Source organism: Pseudomyrmex gracilis, unplaced genomic scaffold (assembly GCF_002006095.1).
Source record: "Pseudomyrmex gracilis isolate BER0280 unplaced genomic scaffold, ASM200609v1 scaffold_64, whole genome shotgun sequence".
NCBI lineage: Eukaryota > Metazoa > Arthropoda > Insecta > Hymenoptera > Formicidae > Pseudomyrmex > Pseudomyrmex gracilis.
The window spans coordinates 371225-394367 of record NW_018020648.1 but is presented as its reverse complement, the minus strand read 5'-3'; the positions used below and the strand labels follow the sequence as shown (position 1 = coordinate 394367).

The window sequence follows — 23143 nt, the reverse complement described above, 5'->3', positions numbered from 1 at the left end:
TTAAACTAGTTTTATCGAAAAAAGGGGAAGAAAGTCTTGAAGAAAGTTTATTTCCTTTAATATACACGCGCCTCTCTGGACCTTTGAATCTTGCCTCAAGTTTTGCTCAAGATACTCTTTCAATTAACCTCCGGGAAACTAAAACAACATCATCATCAGCAGATACTTAAAGTACAACGTAATAACCATCTAAAGCAAACGAAGCACATTTGAGAGAGAGTTGTTGCAAATTTGAAGGAAACAAACTTAGTTACAACAAATACACGACTCTAAGTACAAACTAAATCAAAAAATAAAACCTTGAGAGTAAAATATGATATTTAATATGTAAATTAACACACATAGAAAATGCAAATTGAATAACAATTTTAAAATTCACATAAGACGCCACTTTGACGTCACATATATATGAATTATTCATTAAACCTCTTCGTGAAAGTTAAAAAACTTTTTATTGCAAAACAATTCTTATATGAATTTCAGAATTATTTATTCAATTCGAATTTTTCATTGATTTACACGTTAAAAATATTTTTTGCGCGTCTGTCGTGCGGCTATTTTATGTCTTAATCATTTAAATTTAATTCACATAAATCAGCAAAGACCTTGTTTACGTAAAACCTAGTTCCACAGAGGAACAACCAAACTTTTTTGTCAACTCATTACAAAACACATTTACGTCACGATAAATATTGCGACATTTCAGATAAAAATATCGAGTGTTCATACACACACATACACACAATATATGTACATTTAAAAGTGTATAAAATCCACTTGCCGCATTTTAAATAAAATTTTATCCTTACTTTTCTTCCAAATTTAATCTCGATGTAGCCTGAAACATCAATGAGTCTTGTTTCGAATTTTTAACGTCGGCTTTTGTGAAGAACTTCCTTTGCCCGTTCCCCGGAACGGTCCTCTCGAATCTATTACTTATGTAAAACGACGGGGATCCCTCGAAGATCATTCACAAGAAAAAGCCGTAAAGTCGTTCGAAAGTCGGCTCATCTCTCGCACACGCGGTTCTTGAAAGAACCACACGCAGAAAATAAAACCACACAACACAACCATGGGCGAAGCGCGCGTGAGTCATCGAAAGCGGTCGAAAGGTCTAACAAAGCGGCGTTTAACGAAAGCGCGCGGGTGGCCCGTGTCTTATTTGCCGCCACGGTGGCGCAGAATTCGAGATCCTTCCTGGTCAGGTGAGGAGGTCGTACCTGGCAATGAGAGAAAGCAAACGACCACGTCGTCGGACGACCTCCCGTGTTACCGATCGCTGGACCACCACGTAAAAACGCGTTTTTTAGAACGTGATCGCCAAAAGATGGAACGTTAGACTTTGTCTAAAGCGCGTCAAGTAAATTTTACAAAATGTTTACATATTGTACGTGTGTTCCATAAAAACTCGATATCCCTATCCGAAATCCCGTAATATTTATCAAAAATAACGCATGAAAATCAAACTCGAAAACAGAGAAAAGAGAGAGAGAGATAGAGAAAAGAGTGGAAAAACAACACTAATGTCACGTGACTTTACTTTAGTCACGTTTTTAAAGACTAAAATGAAATTGATCGGTACAGTCGTTTGTAAGACATATTGCCCCATGAAAATCTCCTTAATTTTCAATCGTATGAATTTCGCGTATAAGAGACACGAGTGCCTTTTGATTATTGTGGCGTATAGTTTGTTTCGATTATAAATATATCGCGCGTTATGCTTCTCGGCCGAGCTATAAATTGCTGACGGGACGACGATTGTTTTCAAAAGTCAAAACCGCGTCTTTTCTAATATCACTATGATCAAGTTGTTCAGACAGTCGGAAATAAAACACCGGAGTGTTACGTAAGCGATGCACACCGACTCGCGTCGCAATCTTCGAGCGTATTCGATGGCGAACGTTTTTATTGCCGCCGTGTGAAGAGCGCGAGGGACATTCCCGAGGGAGAGCATCGTAAGGTCTTCCTCGGAAACCACGGCGTAAACGACTAGATGAAACTTCCAAACACTCAATTTTTTGATCGTTCACGACGAGAAAAAGCGGCCCATAAAAATGACAAAGAACTCGGGTCAAAAGAGCTCCTTCGATTCGAGCGTTTAACACATTTGTGTGTGTGACTCCGAAGTGTCTTCGAGATAATTTTTTCTTTTCTTAACGCGCGCGCGCGCGCGCGCGTTTATTCACAACTTTCGAAACTCAAAACTATGTTTGCGTATATATTTACGTAAATATACAATTACCGCATATAAAAAATGCATACCTCGTGTGTTCGCAGAATGTGTGACAATGCGCACGACATTTCCCCGTGATGCGCGTGTAACGTAGTGCCGCCAGTGACCATCTTCTTCTCCGAGCAAAACTACATTGAATATTCAAAGAGGTGTTTGCACTCGCTACCGCGACGTGACTGAACTACGAGATGGGATCTATTATTATTGCGCGGTATGTGTTAAAGCGCCAATACGCGGCCGTGTTTTCGAGAACGCGTTTCCTTTCCTTGTATTTCGCAACTTATTTTTCTTATTTGTCGAAATAATATTTTAAAATAACTAGAAAAAAAAAAAAAAAACAACATGTTTCAAATAATCAACAGCGAATTAGAATTTACAATTTGGCGCTCGTGTGCCCAATATTCCTCCATTTTGTTGTTTACGTATCAAATTTCTTGAGCAAAAAAATTGATAAACGTGTTCCGAAAAAAAGAACGGAGATACAAGAGACGCAAACAAACTCCGCTCCGTTCATTTTTATTCTAATCGCACGCGCGACAAAACGCACCTCCGAGGAGGAGGAAACAACGACCGACTGTCTGGACAACCGGAAGCGACTACTGTGTCCGATGCGACGCGTTCTTTGTCCGCTTGAAAAGCGAGAGATCGCACTTCACACAATCTCTGTTAAGTAAAAAATAATAATGACTACTTTCGACTTGATCTCGAAGACGATATATAAAGTCGTTAAAATTTAAAAATTGTCAAACTCTTTAAAAACTCGACAAGGCGATGTAGAAGGCGATTCTTCGGACGATTTTCCAGACGAGAAAAATATCGGAAAAACAACATATCTGGCAAATGGGTGGCACGAGGACTCAAACACACAGGTAACTCCTTGCGCAACTCCATTTCTGGATGCGATAAAAATATCACTGTGTTTAATCGCTCAACCGAGGTGTGTATTACCGGGAGGTACTACTTAGATGCTAATTTAATGCACCGTTATTTCAACTCGATCCTCCTTTACACGGAATAAACCCAAGCGCGCAGTGCATTTCCCTCGAAGAACACATACTAATATTCGTCGGCCGGTGCTTATGGCGGTCGTAAAATCCGATATACTCCCTCCCTCCCCTCTCTATCTCTCTTTCTCACGTGTTGCTCTGTCTTTTTTTCTTCGCGCATAAGACGTTTCAGTATTCATCGTCTCGTTTTCGAGGCGACTACTAGACAAGAAGCTGGCCCCCGCACGCCCACGGTCCTTCGATATTTTTACGCAGAGTTAGGTGTGGTCCTCCGCCCAAACCCTCCCTTGCCACTCTCTCTCTCTCTCTCTCTCTCTCTCTCTGTCTCTCTCGAGCGCTTATATGAGGTTCCGTGCAGCAACGAGAACGTCGTTTGTTATAACTTATTGTGTCGATGCGCTCGTAGTTCGTCCCTCCGTGTTTACGTTCGCTGTCGTCTCGCTCGCCCACGCGCGCTGCCCTCTCCGCATTTTTCACCCGCCACATTCCGCCCCTTGTTGTGTGTGTGTGTGTGTGACGGGGATCCTTCCCTCGCCCTAATATCTCGATGTCCAGTTTTTATTTATTTTTTGCCGATGATGAAACTCACATCTGACGCAGTGTCACGCTTGCTTGTTTTAAAAAAGCACGCCGTCGTTTTTTTTTCCCTCGACCAGACGGTTTTTTTTAATCGACGAAGATTTAATTATTGGGCACGTCGTTAAAAGTATGCAAATGTTTTTCGCGAATTTCACATTACTCTTTTCAAAACGAACGTAACTTTAAACTGTTTAAAATACAAAAGCAATTGCAAAAACACAAATGCAAAAAATAATAAATTGTTTACTTCAATTGAAACATAACTGAAAAAATTCGCAATAAATTTGATCAAACAAGCATATTGAAAACTGAACGTCAAAGGCGCGCGACAGAGAAACGGTCCTCCGAGTAAAGCCGCATAATATTGATCGGACCGACCCTCGCGTATTTACCCCGAATGTCCAATTAATCTCGAGTCACATGGGACGCGCGTCGACGATAAACTTGCATTATCTACTTCTGACAGAGACGCGAATTTATTCCGTTCGACGCGCGGTCACTTTTAACGTCGTACGCGGGAAAAGGTTGCGCGCTAATCTCGTTATACCCGCGCGCGCAAAGGTTTTGCGTGTATAAATATCCCCGGATATTTTATGCGCGAGCACGCGTCAGAATCGCCGTCACGCATACGCTTGGTCAAATTTCTAAAAAAAAAACAAAAAAAAGAACCGAATTATTTTGATTGCGACGCGGTATTTTCCCTCGTGCGAACAAGCAACTGCGATTAATTAAAGAGATAAGAATTGTGCAAACAATTGTAAATATTAAAGTCCAATTCTGACCTTTTGAAATCGGTTTTGTTCAGCACATTTCGAAACTCTGTTCAAAATTGAAATTTAAAAAATAAATTACGCGGACGAAGAAACGTGAACAATGAGAACCCAGCGTACGGACGCACAAATTGAATAAAATCAAACTCATTTTATTACAAAATAGTTCTCCACACGATGACGATAAATCATCAAAATACAAAATAAAAAAATTTATCTAAAAAAGTTTGTTAAATTTTATATAAATCTGTTTGTTTTTCGTTAAAATAAATAACAAAACATATTAGTAGATATTTTGAAAAAAATATACCAAACACTGTTTTTTAATTTTACAAATCGAATAAAATGCGTCAGATCCACGGTTCACTTTTAAATGTCAAAACAACGATTTAAAATTATGGTTATCTCGATTAAAAAAAAAACTGTTCGTGTAGCTTTGTGTAGTCACACCGTAATTGTGTTCTCTGTGGCGTCTACAATATAAAAACGCGCGTCGAATTTGCATAAAAAGTCGACGTTCTCATTTTACCGTTCCCCAACGTCCGAGCAACGAAAAATTATTTTCCGGAAAAACGAGTCTCGAATAATTACGTCCTGTTGAATTGTAAAAAAAATCCTAACGAAAGAGCTCGTGAACGGATATCATCTCTCGGTTTCTCTCTAAGAGTTTTCTATACGAGCGAGTATAGAAAATTCCTAACAGCACGCCTCGTTAGAGAAAGAGAGAGAAGTCTTCTCGTTATGCGCTTCTCTAAAAAAAACCCGCCTAATCCGAATACATAAGATATTGTATTTTACGGCGGTAAAATCCAGCGGACAATGCGCGCGTCTCTCGCGCCGCCGCTATTGTGAGGAACGACTCTCTCGGGGCCCGAAGGAACTTTGAAACGCGAAGGTAGGTATAAAATGAAACGCGCGTTGCCCGCGCTCAGAGAGCTTGGCTTTGCTAATAACGTCATCGGTTCTCCTTACAATTCCTTTGCGCTTGAACGCGCGCTGCTGCAAGGAAATGCAAATCCGGTCGAGAGAGAAACGTTAAAATCGTTGCGAGAGCGCACGCGGGGTGCGCCTGGTTCGGATAATATAATTGCGTGTATGTGTGTGTGTGTGCGCGCGATTATAATAACCCTGGTCACTCGTGCGCGACAAAACCGCACGAGCAAATTCTCCTCTTTACCGCGCGCGCACGATATCGCGCGAGCGAGTGTCAATTTCCGAGTTTGAGCGATAAACGAGATCGCGGTTCTTTGTGTTACGAAAATGAATGGAAATATTCTGCGGCCGAGTGAGTTAAATGAGCTAAAATTAGGACCTTGCCGAGAAGTGTTCTCGCTTGCTTAGCGCCAATAGGCAAACGGCGGCGCCGACACACTATTTCAAGACAGCTGCTCTCAGGATTCTCTCTCTCTCTCTCTCTCTCGGACGTGGCTTATAACTCGGCGACCGATGCGGTTTAGAGCGAAGACAACCGATCGCGAATTAAATGCAAAGCACGAAGGCAATTTGCCGCGGCAGCTGCTCGACATCTGCCAACTGCATTCTGCGTGTTGCTCGCTCGCTCGCAAGCGCGAATAGCCTCGTTCCGGGATAGAAGCAAGAGCTTGATACTTGGGAGATTTGCAGCGCGCGCCTAGGAGATTTGCAGCGCGCGCCTAGGAGATTTGCAGCGACGACTTAATCCGAGCGGGGATGGGAAAAACAATCGGAACACAATCGGAATTACACGATTCTCTCTTTCGGGAAGAAACTGGTTTTAACCTAAAGCTACTGTTAAGAGTTGCTGATATAATCCTAATCTCCTGAATCGCTTTCTTGACACTCCAAAAAGTAAACAAGTCCCACGCATTTTGATTTTAAAACTAAAAAGATTTTGCAAAACTTTTAACAAAAAAATATATCTACGTGATTTATTTTTAGATATTTTTTAAAGAAACTTTCGAAATAAACGCAAAAAAGATTCAAAAAATGTCAAAATTAGAGATACTGCGTTTTGACGAAACTTTTACGATCCATCGCTTCATTATTCTTCATTATTATTATAAACTTGGAATAAATTATATTATCCATCGATCGCGCAGCATGTTCGAGACTGTTTCGCTCATACACCGAGCGAAGATCCAACGAGCGATAATCTACGGATCTCCCCGTGCATTCTACCTCAACTTACGGAGCTTGTGGATCTAGCAATCTATTGATCTACAAAGGAACCCATCGCGCGCTCCGACAATTTATTGAGCCTAGAACTCTTTTAGATCGAGCGATCTATAAATTTATGTATCTACAGATTGCTATCGATAAATCAGTACATCTTCGACCTTATCGGCGCGGATTCATGAATCGTTTGACTTAATAATCCTTGGAAATGTATGTGTGTGTGTGTGTGTGTGTGTTTGCTCTTTACAAATAACATTCTATTATATGCAAATCCAAAGAAACTTGCAAGACAAAAGAAACTAACACAATCGACTATTGGAAAGATTCAATATTCTCTCATCTAAGTTGTTTGTTTCACCGTTAAATGTGTTTACAATAATTTCTTTTCTTAAAGAACGCGTTAACGACGCATTGCAAAATCGACTCTGCGCGCGCGCGATAAGAACGGAGGTACGAAAAAAGCAATCGACGTTACATAAGATACGATCAACGTAGGGTCGTAATGAATATTCCGATGAGGGGGGGATTTTTTTAATTAGCAGTCGAAGCGCCGATGTCTTGGCGCATATCGACGATCGTAATGCGTTCGTGAAACCGACGATCTCGAACTCAATCTCTCACTCGGCAGTAATTACATCGTAAGAACGTTATACTAAAACCGTCCCCCGTTTCGTGTCAATGAAACCCTCTCGCCGCCGAAAATAAAAATCGCCCGTTGGCGATATTTAGGGCGAAGACGATAAAAATAAATGCACCCGGGAGCCCGGGGCCCTTTGCGGCGATAACAGATTGAGCGGTAAAAGCAGTCTCCGAACGAGTCCAAAATAGATTTTTGTAATAGAAAAGAAGATGGGGGAAAGGGAAAGTGTTCGCGTTTTCGAAGATTTTCTGACAATAAAGAAAATTTATGTGCCTGTAACTAAAAAGAAATTATACACACAAACTTTCTTTCGAAATAATACAATTAATGATTTTATTCATTTAAAACAAAAACAAAAATATTAAACTTTGTTAGTTTTTAATATAAACGTTTAATAAATTATATACTTTCAGTATTTTAAGACGAATAAAAGCAAAATGCACTTTGGCCCATTCTGTACGTACATTCTCCAAAGCGTTCAATTTCGAACAATAAGTCGCTATTGAGAAAGACACGAAAGTTGCGCGCGGCGGGCAGAGAGCGAGACTCTCAGATAGCTTATCGATCGTTCGATCTGCTCGAATCGATTAGTCAGGCTCGCGCTTGCGATAGGAGCAGGAAGTCGAGATCGTGGGAAGCGAAAGCGAGTCGGGAAAACGCAAGCTGGCGTGCGGGCGCGGTTTCGTGACTCCGTGCAAAAAGCTCGGTTTGCACCAGCTTCACGTGACCGCGCATAACCGACCAGATTAGTTGACCATGACCTCGCAGACCCTTTTATCTCTCGTCTTCCACCTCGTTCGCTTCCTTCTTCTCTCCATCCATTCTCCTCTCCTTCGACCTACCCGCGCCACAATGAACCCCGTTGAAATTCCTAAATTCCACCCGAATTAAGTAAAACGTTCCAATGATTCGTTAAATTGTAAAATATTTTACGAGTAAAATATACGTAAAATATATATAAACAAATATACATATTATATATATTTATATAAATAATATGTTTATTTTTTTAAATATATATGTATATATAATTTTTTGAGTTTCTCTAAGACAAAAATTAACTTTATATAAAATATCTGCAAGAAAGTATAATTCAAAAAAATAACAAAATCAAAGTTTGTACTTGTGACATATTTTGTTGTAAATCGAATTTTTAAAAAATCAAATAAGTGGGATTTTTGTACACAGAGATATATAATGCAAGTATATTTATATTACATATATTTTTATTCTAGTATAGAATATACATGTGTGTATTTTATATATTGGATATATTTTTGTACACGTGTATATGACGAGACTTTTGTATATCTTTTTATATCTGTTGTTTCATGCACCGCAAGTGTGTCAGATATAAAACAAAAAGTGTTACAAGAACCTCCTTTTTCGATTTGATTGCGCAAATGTACTCACAGACACACGCATATGAGTTTGATGAATCTCAACAATGGAGAAGCAGATTGAAAATTTTAAATATCAAAGTGCACTTGCCTGTAAAAAAAAAAAGTTGTGCCTCGACGCCCCGCGGAAAACGCATCGCGCGGAATGACGAGCCATATCGCGCACTAGTCCGTCGAGACAATCTCGCGCCACTCGTTTCGGTCGATTAATCCGACTCGAGTGCCGCGCGGCGTTTGGTATTTCCGTGCGAAAAAGCGTCCCTTTGTCGACTGCGAGCACAGCGACGGACCGCGAACGCGTACACGAAAGAAATTCCCGATATAATCCTCCCATTGTTCTTCCAGAAAAATGTAAAATACAAAATTGAGACCGGCTATTTTTTCGCGAAACGTCCGAATCGTATCGGACTCATTGCGTATCATCGCGCGTTCGCGCATTTCTGCGAATACGTAATTTTTGTTCTTACACAAAACAAAGTTGTTGTATAGAAGAAATTATTGCGAACAAAGCAAAGTGTGACGAAAACACACTTCAAAGGTGCTTTTTATATCGCGTACGTTCCGTGATTGCGAAAACAAAATATTCGCATGTACGTGCACAATTTCCTTTCTTTTTTCTCTCTTTTTAAACCTGCAATCGTCGCCGATCAAAAACAAAAAGAATTGTCGCGCCGGCCCTGGGTTTCCTCTCGGAGAAACACAAGAGGGATCTCGGTGAGAGAGGAATCACACAAAAGAGCAGAGGGCTGCAGAAGAGATAAGTACTGCCCATACGTCGGCGCGCCCATTAGACACATGTGGCTTTACTGAACAACGAGCGCGAACCCTCTCCTTCGTAATGTTTCTCGCGCGCGGGCGGAAGAGAGAGAGGAAACAAGAAGACGCGACTCGAGAACGCTTTAAAACGCTCCCGAAAAGAGTCGGTAGCGCGATCACACAAAACAGCGTATCAGTCATCTCATTCATATACTGAACACGACCCTTTAAAACTCTCCCAAAACATCTCTTAGAGCACATTTATTATCCCTTTCTCTCTCTCTCTCTCTCTCTTTTGCTATTATTATTGTCAACATAAACAAAACATAGAGGCACGTGAAAATTTTTAAAATAAGTTTCATGGTCGAGCCAAGTTAAAAAAAAAATTAATGTAAAACGATTTTTCTCTTCGTAAGAATCTAAAATTCAGACGATCGTGTGATCAGGAAAAAATCTAAATAATATGATAATTACGGCAATGTAAGAATAGTTTTTCACAAAATTATGAATTTTTCAAAAAACATTAAAAATAATAATTTAACACAACATCAGTGAACTGTCAAGAAGAATCGTAAATTGATTAACAACAAATATAAACAACAAATATAAATAAAAAAGTAAGACTTTGAGAGCCACGGGTGCGAGATATATTTTGTTATTCAATTCGAATTTATTAAGTATATTAATTTACAGAATGAAAATATATTTCGCACGTCTCGTTTCATAAATTAACTGTTTTATAAAAAAATAATTATAACAAAGGTATAAAGGTCTTTCTCCCTAAGTTTTAAATAAAATACACATCGGTGGGATATACAAAGAGATACAAATTCTCCGAAGAAGTTGGTTTTATCGAAACGAGAAGAAAACGTACGTTTCATTTTATTTGCTGGATATACGCACATCGCGAACTAAAATATATCTCCCGAATAAAACGAAACGCACGCGTTCTCGTTTCAACGAAACCACTTCTTGGGAAGAAACCTGTATCTATTTTGCTGACGAACGCGAAAACGCGACGACGACAATACATTCGATGATATCTACGTGTGTGCGTGTGTGTATGTATTTTCATAAACTGCTCGCGTTTTCATTTCGCGCGTCGAGTCTCGTGTTACGCTCTTATTCCGCAGCGGGGTTTACAATGAGAAAGATGATATCCTTTTCGAGAGCGAAAGGGTTATCTTGACCCGCGCGTACAATGGAGAGAGCGTAGCGACGAAGTAGCCTCCCGTTAAATGCGGGATGGGCAATACCGGAAAGAGAGACGACGGCGTTTAGCGTAAATTCTGTGTTAGACTCTGTTTACGACGTACTTTTCCTCTCACCTTATCGGCGAACGCACTTTCGTGCGGCGATAAATATGTATGTAAAAGATCCCGGATTTTTTACGTGCTCTCTAGAAAAAAACGCATAGATAAGATCTGAGTCTTATGTCATTCTCTTCTAAAAATAGAGAGAAAAAATCAACAAATTTTTTCCATATAAAACGTACGTAAGGTGCACTTTAATTGCCTTGTTACCGATCTCATAGTCAGATACGAAGCAGTGTCAAACGCGCGATTACTTGTTTAGAAAAAATTAGATTCAGTTCTAATTAAATTGGACGTTAACGAAAGCCAACGATTACGGAGATAACACGATCGAAAATGAAGTCGTCTGACATTTGTTACGAGTTTGTCTAATTGCCGTGAGAACTAGAAAAAAAATATTAAAGAACAAAAAATCAATAATTGAAGGCGATTTCGCGGCCACGCCCTCGATAACGCGATTTAATTGGTCGCGATTGTTGTCGAAGAGACCGAGTTCTTTGTGTGGGGCCTCGTCTCGGGCCTCGTCTCGTTGTGTGAACATCGGTTCCCGAACGAGTTCTCTCTCTCTGGTGATAAATGACATTCCGGAGCAAAGGGAGGACCTAATCAGCTCAGGTAAGGACTCACACCCGCGCCACATATACGAATTCCTGAGAGAGCGGCAACGGTACTTACGATTGAATTTACGGTCTGTGTCGCGGCACACAGTCCGCTCGCGTCTACTAATGGACAAATCGTATACGACCCGCAGAGTCGAATTTTACTTGACGTTAACGCCAGCGATCATTTATTATTTTTTATCACATTTCGATGACGACGTTACAACCGATGTATCTTCGAAATGACATTTCAAAATCGACAAGAAAATGTCCGACCGACGCGTTTGCGCGGTTTTATTCGATCCGCTTTGTTGCCAAGTAATGCAACGAAGTTACAAAATTCTCGATAAGCACATTTTGTGTAGTCAGCGCTCTTCTTTCAGCCTCAACTATGTTTGAGTTAACTTCAAGTCAGCGTTTTCGGTCTCGCGCGCGCGCGCGTAAACGTGCAGATGTTCGTCCCAACTATTCGAGATCGATTCCCCGGCGCGTGTACACGTTTTGCGTGGCGGAAATTCTGCGACGCGAATTTCATTCCGAAAGACCGTGACGACGACGACGACGACGACGACGACGGTGCAAAAACCTCGTCGGCGTGGGCGAACGGTTATTATTGCCCGGCGCCAGACTGGAGAGATCTCCATAGCTAAGAAGGCGTCAAGTAAAAAACAACAAGCACAAGCGCGAATATATCACAGAATATCGTGCGATTCGCGGAACACGCAAAGTTGTGAGGAGAGAAAGAACAGGCGACAAAATGTAATCAAATCCATCCGTTGGTTCTTGTATTACATTTTTGTGAGAAATAAATTTTTCGACAAATTGCAAGAATTTTACTAAATCAATATCGCGTCTGTGGTGTCAAATTTTTTTCTTAGTTACAATCGTATTAAGTAATTTAAAAAAATTACACGCCTCTACTCTCGAAAATAAAAAAATAAAAAAAATAAAAAATAAAATACGGTGCATTCGTTACGAGCTTGCGAGAGGCTCGTGCCAAACTCTCTCAATCACCGCAATCAAGATAAAATAAACGAAAAAAAGTTTCTCTGGCTGTGCTGTCTCGCGAGGTCACGATAACTCCAGGTCCGAGCGCGCTATCGATCGGAAGGACAACGACGAACAGATAACCTCCGCCCCCGCAATTGCGAAGGGGTCCGAAATCGCTGTCCCCTCCCCGTCTGTCTCGGCAATAATGATCACCTGAGAGTGCATTCCCTCGTTCGCACGCGACCGTCGGAGAACATAAATCCGCGTTTCTCCGCCTTCGAAGGGTCCGAGAAATGCGCAATGCAATCTCGTCTCGATACATATTGAATGCCGTTCGTCAACTCACATACGGTAGATGCGAGGTTTCCTAGATACTGAACAGAGAGGGCGCGTAATGCAATTCTCATGCGTAGGTGCAAGATAAAATTAAGACACAAAATTAAATTTAAATTAATTAAAACGATCTATATCGATATTTTGTTTAACACAATTTCAGTTTTTCGTAAAAAAAAAAAAAAAAAAATAAAGCTGATCTTCCGAGACACGCTATATATATATGTATATATATACGCATGTAAAATGGAAAGAGGATAAAAGTTGCGATAAAAAGAATGAAACATAATGAGATTAATTCGTTCGCCAAACGACGCGCGGTGACGACACTCCGTTCCACCACACATGTGGATTAGATCTTTTTCTTGTCGTCACGCGCCACACGTGTGGATTAGTTTCTGTTCTTTTTAGTTTTCGATGATACGGAGTGTCACGGAGTGTGTCTGTCCCACTTACCACGTTAACGATGAGGAAACTAAATATGGTGTGAGAGCATATTTGTCTCTCAGTTCCCAAGAAGCGTTAAAATTAAAATACATTGACGCGATGTACGAAAAAGCAAATTAAAAAGTATAAAATTTCTTTGTGCAAAGTAATACAATATTAATTTCTGCTGTCATTTGACTAATTGTTCGTTGTAAAGCAAATATAATATTATTACACAATTAATAATTTAACTTTGTAATTAAGTAAAACCAAAAATTATTAAATAAAAAAGAGATACTTAGAAATGAAATAAAATATACACCATTTCGCGTATGTATACAGCGCAAGATCGCGCGACAATCAAGTGACATTAAAAATGGCAAAGAAGGATGACAAAGAGAGCGCACAGCACAATGGAAAAGCTACCCTTCACCACCAAACTGTCCATTATTCCCAAATAGCAAACATGTCACATGCGCGATCCCACTATGTCTATACCCCCATATATACTATATACGGTAGCGCACAATACTTTCTTTCTTCTTTCGAATTAGCTTTGCCGCGGCGATACCGATCGTACCGTGACGACTCATTGCCCCCGAAAAGCGAAATGATAATTTGACTTTGGGGTGGCACGCATAACGAGAGCACGAGAAACGTCACGAACAATAACCGATCGGACACCTGAGCTGCGCGCGTGCATCTTTCCTCTCGTTTCGGCTGTCGTTACGGATTATGATAATGCTCGTTTTCTCGTTGATATCGCGATCGAACACGAGGGGTTCGACGAACAGATTCGGCGACTCTGTCACGGGGGGGAGTCACGGGGAAGGGGGAGGGAAAAGGCAAGGCGGATTTCCCGGCACGAGACGACCGAAAAACAGGGGTGGCGGCACTGCGGGTGAGTCATACTTCATCCCCGACGTAACCGCTGGGGTGACTGGTCGCCTATCAACCCCCTCTCTCGTTTTCTGCCTGCGAACGAACTCCGAGCGGCAGACACCCTCGCTTCAATCCTCTCTCGCTCTCTCCTCTCTCTCTCTTCGCGAGTCCCGTCTCGCTCTGTTCCTCCACACGCGTCTCTTCGATTGAAATTATATTTCAATCTCCGGACAATCTCGTTGTTTCGGCACGCACTTCGGGCTATAACCGGCGGAGAGAACGGAGCAACATGAAAACGTGACACTTCGCACGAAATATCTACGTACTTCTCTTCGCCGTGCAAGCTTGTGCAAACTCGTCGAAAGATAAACTTGACGAAATTTTGTTAAGCTTGTCTCTCATAACGCTCGGATAATTTTAGATTGACGCGCGCGCAAGATGAGAGGAGTCGCGTAACGTACGGTAAGCGGAAGATGAGATAAAAGTTTTATAGTTCAAGATGAAATTATCTTGCAGATAGATTACTGCGCAAACAAAATTTTTTAAAATAATTTTTGGGCTCGTAGAGATTGTTCAAATTATATTAATTCCGAGTGTGTTAAATTAAAAAAAACTCTAAATATAAATTTGATATTGAATAAATCTATTCACGAGAAACAAATTTCGCGAGTGGCTTTTTCGTACTATTCCGAAAATAATTTGAGAGAATCAAATTATTTGTGTAAATAAACAAATTTGTAAAATTATTGCTTTCTCCAGAAAGCAGCTTATAACAACACAGAGTATCGACGCGAAATATTTATTACTTTTTAATGGTAACGAACATTTCGTAGCACGTCGTAGAATTTGTGCGTCGGCGATAGACGCGGTCAATAAATGAACCCCACAACATATTCAAGAAAATAATTGACGATGTGTATCGCAAAGTGTTAAAACGTTCGCATTAGATCAGATCGCGCGCATTGAATTCTATTCCCGCGACTATTATTTTCGACTTTTGAAATTCAGTCAGCGATTATTTAGACAGCGAGCTTATCTATCGCTTCCTACGCGGGTCTTCTGTACTTTCCTACGAGTCACTCACTTCCGGTGCGATCATCCAAGGGAGATTAACAGGAAGCGAATTAAAACGAGATACGTCGTGGCGAGCACACGATGGAAAGAAAAAAAATATATATACATATTCCGTTCAGGTAACGTGCGCGATAGAATACCTTGGCGTCGAGGTGGGACTTCGATGTTTCGGTTTTGACTAACAAATTTCGGACGTTGCTGCTATTAAAAGCAACCGGTCCTCTTCTTCCTCGTTTGAGAACGCAGCTGGCGTTGAATCATCGTGACCCCTCGAAACCGCCACCTCGCCTGGCGTTGCCAGGGTTTCCGAAGTGGCTTCGAGTAAGTTATCGCGCGCTCTTATCGACATATTCGACCAAAGAGAAAAGAAGAAAATGCGCGCGGTGTGACTGTAGCGTAATAACTTCTGCAATCATATCCGCGCGATAATCGACCTGCTTTTTCCTCTTAATTTCCGTCCGAGTCGGCATGTCGCCAGGATCTGACATTATTGTTTCAGACCGAGTGCCACGGATTATTATCGTGTTTTCTTTCGATTACACAGTTCTCGAGGAAAACTTGATCTCGAAAAAAAGACGCGCAATTTTCAATTTCAATTCTGAAATGGGTAGGCTTCTCGTTTCTTTTCAAATTCTTTTCAAAAATTGTTAAAAAATTGCATGTAAAATTGTTTTTTTTTTTTCAGTAAATACACAACAGGAGACATCAGCAGACACTCGAAAGAAGATGCCAGAACTGTTGCAAAATTTTTCCAACATCTTGAAGTTACAAAAAATGCATCAGACTCACGGTTCAGAACTCTAGAGTTAAGTTTTTAAAACACACTGATAATAAAGTTCTGAATCACGTGTAAAAAAATCTGCGCTAAATTTGACGTTGATTTCCTTTTTTTTCACACAAAAAAAAGTCTACTTTTCCAATCTCAAGTCGTCGATAGATACTAAATGGGATGTTATATCGCTCCAATTACGTGCGAGATGAAAAAAAAAGTAGAAAAGTTTTCTCCACGACCCGTGTACAGATCAGCGACACGATTTCCAAGAGGTCAGATGTCACGGCAAACACGCGATAATACCCGATTCTCGAACGTTCGATATCCTGTGAACGGCCCTCGCCGTCTCATTTTCTCGCATAATTTTCGAATTTATCGCCGCGAGCGGCTCTTTGTCCCCGTTTGATGTTTAAGCGAAGCGCACGCACGCGCCGATTCGCATGCAATTTCGCCCGAGCCGGCGGCGGGAGTAACTTCGCCAGCGGTTAGTAATTCAAGCGGTCACTTCGGAGACAACAATGGACGGGGGTATAACAGTGGGAATTCGCCGCAATTTTACATTCGAATTCTATTTCCATTGTCGCAGATTCGAGAACTTTTACATTCATCGATAATATGTTGATTAGAATATTTGTCATATAGAAATTTTTTATCTACGTTGCTAGTGTCGAAAATCTTTGTTTATACAATCGACAATTGAAACCTTGCAATAATAATATTGGATTTCAATATTATATCGCTTGTTAAAATAAACGTGTATTTGCGCAACGCTTTGTGCGTTGATTGAAACATTCGCGTAGAAATTTAATTACATCGCTAACTAGATCGTCAAATATAGTTTTTTTTTTTTTATATAGTTAAAAGTCAAACGTTTGCAATAGTAATATATTCTATCGTATTTTAACATTATATATCATATGTTGAAATAATTAACGTACATTTACGCGACACTTCGACAGCGCGTTAATTAAAATATTCGCGCAAAAATTTAATTAACGTTGCTAAGAGATCGTCAAATGTATTCTTTTTTTTCTAAATCTTAAAATATAAATAAACAAATAAAAATATAACAAAATCTTAAAATCTGTTTTTAGTTGAAAGGTCAAAAACTCGCAATATAGCATTGTGTGTACTCTGACATTACGTTAAAATAACGTGTGTCGTGTTTCTTGCCGGGGAGTCTCGTCGGGATGTCAGTTTCACACTCGTTCGAGACGCGGCGGGGGATTTAACGAAAATAATGGGAATGGCGACGAAATCGAACACCCTAACGGTCAGCATCCGCCCCGGCAATTAGCTGGAGAAAATTCGAAGGTCTCTGTAAACCCGACGCGCGGCAGATGTTACGCAGATGTTACGGCGGGAGAGGGGAAAATCTCCGCAATTCCGCGGAAAACCTTCGGGAAAAAAAAAAAAAAAAAAAAACGATATCGTACGAATACGTGTGATTAGTTTAATGACACACGGGATGATGATACGCGCGCGAGATACGTAAAGCTTTCGCGAAAATGCCGACCTGCTCGCGCAGCAACGATTATATCGCGACGACCGTGACGAGAAGCGGTCGATAACGGCGTATTATTAACATTCACGGACGCATCGAGATACGATGCGTTCGAGGATCGCTCAAACGTAACTGTAATAAAGTACGCGTCTCGGAATATATAGACGCGTACTTTCGTGCTCTCCAAACCGGAATATGCAAATATTCCACCCTGACCAGTGCAACGTCGAACAAAGAGCCGATGCTCGGCGATGTATTTTTAGCTACTGCAAATTTCATGTTTACATTTGATCAGTACAAAAAACATGTACACGTCGCTTTGTTTTTTTTTTTAAATAAATCACATATGTCGATGTATCATTAAGTACGATGTATCATTATACGTACTTAATTATTATCATACGTACGTATGTGATATATTTGATGTTTTCGGGCAAACTCAAAAGCCATCTTCAGAAATTCTCATGTTATACATAGTTATATACATAATTTGTACATTATTTTCACATATCGTTATTTACTGATATACGAGTTATTATTAGCAATTATTATTTATTTCAAAAAAAGAAAGCGACACATTTCGCACACAGCGCGTCTAAATTGAGTCACTCTCTCTCGGGAAAACAAAACCGCATAACGTACCATTCCTTCGTCAATCGCATCTTCCTCGAAGTAGCACTCGTCGTCATCTTCCGGCGTCAACGCGCCAGAAGCTTCCTGCGGCTCTTCCTTGACGTCCTGCTTCCTCATCCAGTCCATGACGAAATTGATGTGTGTGTCTCTCGATTATCTCTTCAAGTTACCGAACTACCGCGAGGCGCGACGTTCAACGTTCAATTGATCGTCTCGATCACGTGTCGCGACGAGTCATCGTCTCTCGACACGTTCTGTCACTTTCGATTCGTCACGGAGGGGGGAAAAGAAGGAACGCCTGAGGAACTACTGCTCGCGGTTTTGACACAAAAAACTGATCCCCTTATCGTTCATCGACTCCACGCTCCGATTACGCGGAAGTTGGCCCCGCAATCGCGGTTGACATTTGCGCGAAATGTCAGACCTCCTACCGGCCGGTTGAATATTATTGTGTTAATGAGACACGCTTCTCGAGAGATTGCGGCCGCGAGTGGGACGCGATCGATAATGCACTTCGCGACTCGCACGTGTTTCACGCCGCGCGGGATCGCCGGGGAAACGCCGGAGAGAGAGAGAGAGAGAAAAAGCCGGCACGCGCTGATCTCTCACCGCCGCCAGCGCTTCACGTTCTCTCGCGTATCAGAGGATCCGATTCGAGACAATTCTCCCTTCGCGGTTTGATTTTAATCCGGAAACTGCGAGAATCCGACTGCGAGATAAATCTTGCATCGGCGATCCTCGACCCTCTTCTGATTTGCGTCAGGTAATAGCTCGTCGGCTCTCGTCAATGTCAGCTCGTGAACTTCGGGAAGAACCCGACCCGGCTGGATGAATGTTGCAGAACGCGACGGGAGGTCGGAATCGATTTGCGGAACGGGAAACTTCCTGATTACGAATTCACGTCGGTGTATCAGATTCGCGACTCTAATTTAAGTTTAGCGGGTTCACGGTCGTTGATCGATGAAAATGCAGGCTCGAGCTCTCTCTCACACACACCGGGTTAGGTTCCGACCGGGGAATGTAACACGACGTCGTCGGGTCAAGTGGACGGTCTCGCCTCCAACGGCCGGAGGAAAACGGCGTCGTGAAAACTGCACAGCGCGACGTTGTTGCGCGTCACGGTATAGATATGTGTTGTATATATATATATATACGCACGTACACACACACACATACACACACGCAAAAATATACCGCGAGATTATGCGAGAGAGAGACGCGCGCGCAATCTCGCATGTGCACACGAGCGAGCCACGACCGCGGTGCAGCTGCAACTGTGTGTGCAGGCTGGGAATGCTGGAGGTGGTATGGAGGCGGCTCGGTGGGCGCATTCGCTCCCTGGTCCCTGGTGTTCACTTTCTCCGTCTCACTCTATCCTTCTCTCACTCTTTCTCTCTCGCTCTTTAGCGCCATTTCCCTCTCTTTCTCTTCTCGCCGTTCTGTTCCCCCGAATAGTCCTCCGTCCTTCTCTGTCCCTCTAACGCGCTTCATCCGTTTCCCTACCCCCGGCTACCTACTATTCGTCTTTCTCCCTTCAAAACTCCCGCTGGGAGTCTCTCCTCCTCTTCCCGAGGAGAGCCCGGATTCTCCGTCCTCGTCGTTCCACAAGCCGGGGCTTTTCGCTCTCGCTCTCGCTCTCCTCCTCCTCCTCCTCCTCCTCCTCGTTCTCTTCGCGTACGCCACGATTGTATTTTTAATCTTGGAAGATTAAGTTTCCTCCGCCTTGAACTGGCACCATCTCGTTACTTCTTTCTCGTCCTTTCGCCGGTTCCCTTCACTTTCTTCTTCCTCTTCCTCTTTTTTTTTTCAAAGTCATTGTTAGCAGCAGCTTTCTTCCGAACTATCTCGGTCTTCTCTCGTTTGTTTTTCCGGTCCATCTACTTCGCACATTCAATTCGCGTGCTCGCCAAGAGAGAGACTCGGTCGTCGTTACACTCGCAATCGCTCGTTCCCGTTAGCTTTTTCTTTTTCTCTACGACATCTACCTTCTATGGTCTGTTTCTCTCCTCTTCGCGCCACGACTTTCTCCCTCTCTCTCTCTCTCTTTCCTCTTCTTTCTTCAACGCGCGCGGTTAAGTCTCCCGCCCGTCTCGCTTCAACTCACATTCCTGCCTACTTCTTTCGGTTCATTCTTCCTAGAGCCATCTTCTCGCTTTATATGTCGTGTCGTGTGGTTTCTCTCCCTCTCTCTTTCGGGCAGTCCAGAAGCTGCTGGCCAGAAAGCAGCGCGCGGAGACAGAGAGCTAAACAGAAGAGAGAAGCGCGTACGCGCATGGGGAGAGAGCAAGAGAGCGTCCCAACGAAGGGGGTGATGGTGGATCGGAGCTCGCCGCGTTTCTCTGTCTCCCTTTCCGTCAGCCAGCATCCCCGATGGGACTCTCTCTCTTTTGGTGCCTCGTCCACCCCCACCATGGATGTGGCCCTCTCCCGCTCCGCGAGTTCCATGACCCCTTCTCTTCCGTACGGTGCCGCCATGGGTTCAGGGACGATCTCGTTTCAACCAAGACCCAGGGCAGCCCTTGGTCCGATGCAAATTCCGAAAAAGAACGACTTTTCACACAGGTCTAATCTAGATTTGCCTCGCTGAGATTTTTAATTGCGAAATGTCTCAGTCGATCTTAATTAAATTGATGAATTCAGATCCGATTGATTAACTTGTTATATAATAGATACATTTAATCTAATACGTAACGTTGTGTGTAGTCACAATATTGATTTACGTAATTGTATAAATTATTCATTTAACATTTATTCATTGTATAACACTGTATAATCACTGTATGTTGTATTTTTTAATTTTCTTTAGATAAACTGCGAACTTTGAACGTTGGCATCATTAAAACATTTTCGATAAATTTATCAGTTAAGTTATCAGATAAGTTTATCAGTTAAAAATATTTTGTTTTTTTTTTACAAATCTATCTAAATATTTTAAATATTTTTCTATTACAAATATTATCGATAAATTCATCTGTTACATAGCATTGCATGTAATAATTCTGTATATAACGTTATACTAATTTTTTTTTTAATTTTTAAACTGAGAATAAATCGTAACCTTCAAATGTCATGACATTGTCAAAATATTGTCAATATGATACAAGAAAACTTAAATTTCAATTCACTTCAGATAAAAACGATTGTCTGAAGATACATTTTAAGTAAAGAATTGAAACTCAAGACAGTCCAGAGTAGAAGAAACTACACGGAAATATTTAAACACACGCACACACACGCGCGCGAGACGACTCACTGCTATATCATTTTCAAATGACGTTAGAAGATATGTCGTTGGGGTGCGCGGCACGAAAAACGGGCAATTAATTACGCTGGGATGCGCCGATAGTTATCGTCGCGGAAGACCGAGAAATTCAATCTCTCTCTCTCTCTCTCTCTCGTTCTACGGGAGATTCTACTATCTCGCCGATACGATCGACATTGGATAACTCGAGGTGCACTCGACTACGTCTATCGTAAAATCGATAATCGACGACACCTCATAGGACACGGAAAACACCGGCGTAAGCGACATTTTGGCGGTCACGCGTCGCTGCTCCGTAATGAAGTGCTTCGTCGGCGGTCTACGTGGAATGAAAACAGGAACGAATAGCCTAGAAGCTAGGAACTGATCGTTCTTTTAAAATCGTTTTCCAGCAAAAATGTAAAATTTTTTTCTTCCCCATCCCACTGTTAAACGGTATGTTCTTCTCTATCTGATCGTGCCTTATTTTACAATTTGTCAAAACAGACGTTTAGATCGAATTACCACGAGCTTCTGAGGGATTTGGAACTTCGAGTTTATCAGCTTCCACGTAGCTTCCTACAGTCCTGAAAAGGAAGACCAGCGTGTCCCGCGCGCAATACGTACGACGAAGACGGCTCATCCGGGACACGGAGGAGGAGACAGACCAGTGGAAGAGAGGAAAGGAGAAAGAATGTACTAGTGTCCCTGGGAAGAATGAATGTGTGCGTCGCACACAAAACGAAGATAGATGACTCGCAGTAACGTATCGAGCACCCTCGATTTATTTGCGAAACGCATTTTGTGGATTTTGATTGTTTAGATACTGTGCGTTTTGGTAAATTCCGCGATTACGTCCGTTTGCTCGAAATCTTTCGATTTTTCCATGCGAAAGCTCTAAAAGAAGAAAGATATACATTTGCCTTTTATATCCAATATATCTTTGCAAAAATAAAGTTCCAGTCATCTCCGCGTTTTGTTTATTGTATTCGAAGACGTCGTCCTCGCGCACACACGCGAACAAGGGAGAAAACTATCGTCTCGCGACTTAATTGAGTCTCGTCCTCGCGCATAATCGTACGATGACGTGGCGCCATGAAACTTGGAATTTTTATGACGCAAAGTCGATCATCGCGTTTCTCGCGAGTTCCCTACGCTGTAACTTACGTCACTGAACCCGGTCACAAGATGAAAAGGAGAGAAAGCGAGGCAGAAAGAGAGATCGACAAGGAAGGAGAAGAAAACGGGAAAGAGAGAAACGTATGAGAGAAAGGAAGGAGAAAAAGGGAGAGGAGGCGGGAGAGAACGGTGTGTGAAAGAGAGAGAGAGAGAGAGAGAGAAAGAAAGAGAGAGAGAGAGAGACGTGATGCTGGAACGTGTGTTAGTCACGGGTTCCCATAGCAACCCACGCGGCTAATGCACGCGTTATAGGCGCCTCGCAGAGGCCACAATATACAGAGTGTCCCGAAAGTCACTTTTTCTTTGTAGCACACAGATATTAGCCGTCAATTATTTTCGGAGATGCGATGTCACAAAAAATCAACAACTGTTTTGTTACTTTATTAAAAAAAAAAAAAATAAAGTAAAATTGTTACGTAAAATAATATAAAATAGTATAAAAAATAATATAAAATTCAATTCTTATTTTTCTTTAATCTCAGATCGAACTTACCTTAATCTCTGAAATTTTATTGTCAAAATTTGTTTTCGTCACAAATAAAAACAATCAATCGCGCTTATCAAAACTCAATTTTCATTACGAAAAGACTGATAGAGACTCGCTAGAAGCGCGATCGTGCGCAAGTTCAAGACTTCTGTCGCACCCTGTTCACCCAGG

At 41.7% G+C, this 23143-nt stretch overlaps 1 protein-coding gene across 4 annotated transcripts in view; it reads right to left on the bottom strand.

Annotated features, from left to right (window-relative positions):
* Positions 1-23143, bottom strand: part of LOC109854409 (amyloid beta A4 precursor protein-binding family B member 1-interacting protein-like) — a 132557-nt gene that overhangs the window by 44804 nt on the left and 64610 nt on the right. Inside the window, exon 1 of one of the 4 annotated variants that reach the window (XM_020427467.1) lies at positions 18075-19374. The exons of the other annotated variants lie outside the window; for them this stretch is intronic. Within the exon in view, the coding sequence (XP_020283056.1) occupies positions 18075-18191 (117 nt within the window). The 5' untranslated portion in view covers positions 18192-19374. Of the gene's footprint in view, positions 1-18074; positions 19375-23143 lie in introns of those variants that run through there. 4 annotated transcript variants of the gene reach the window in all.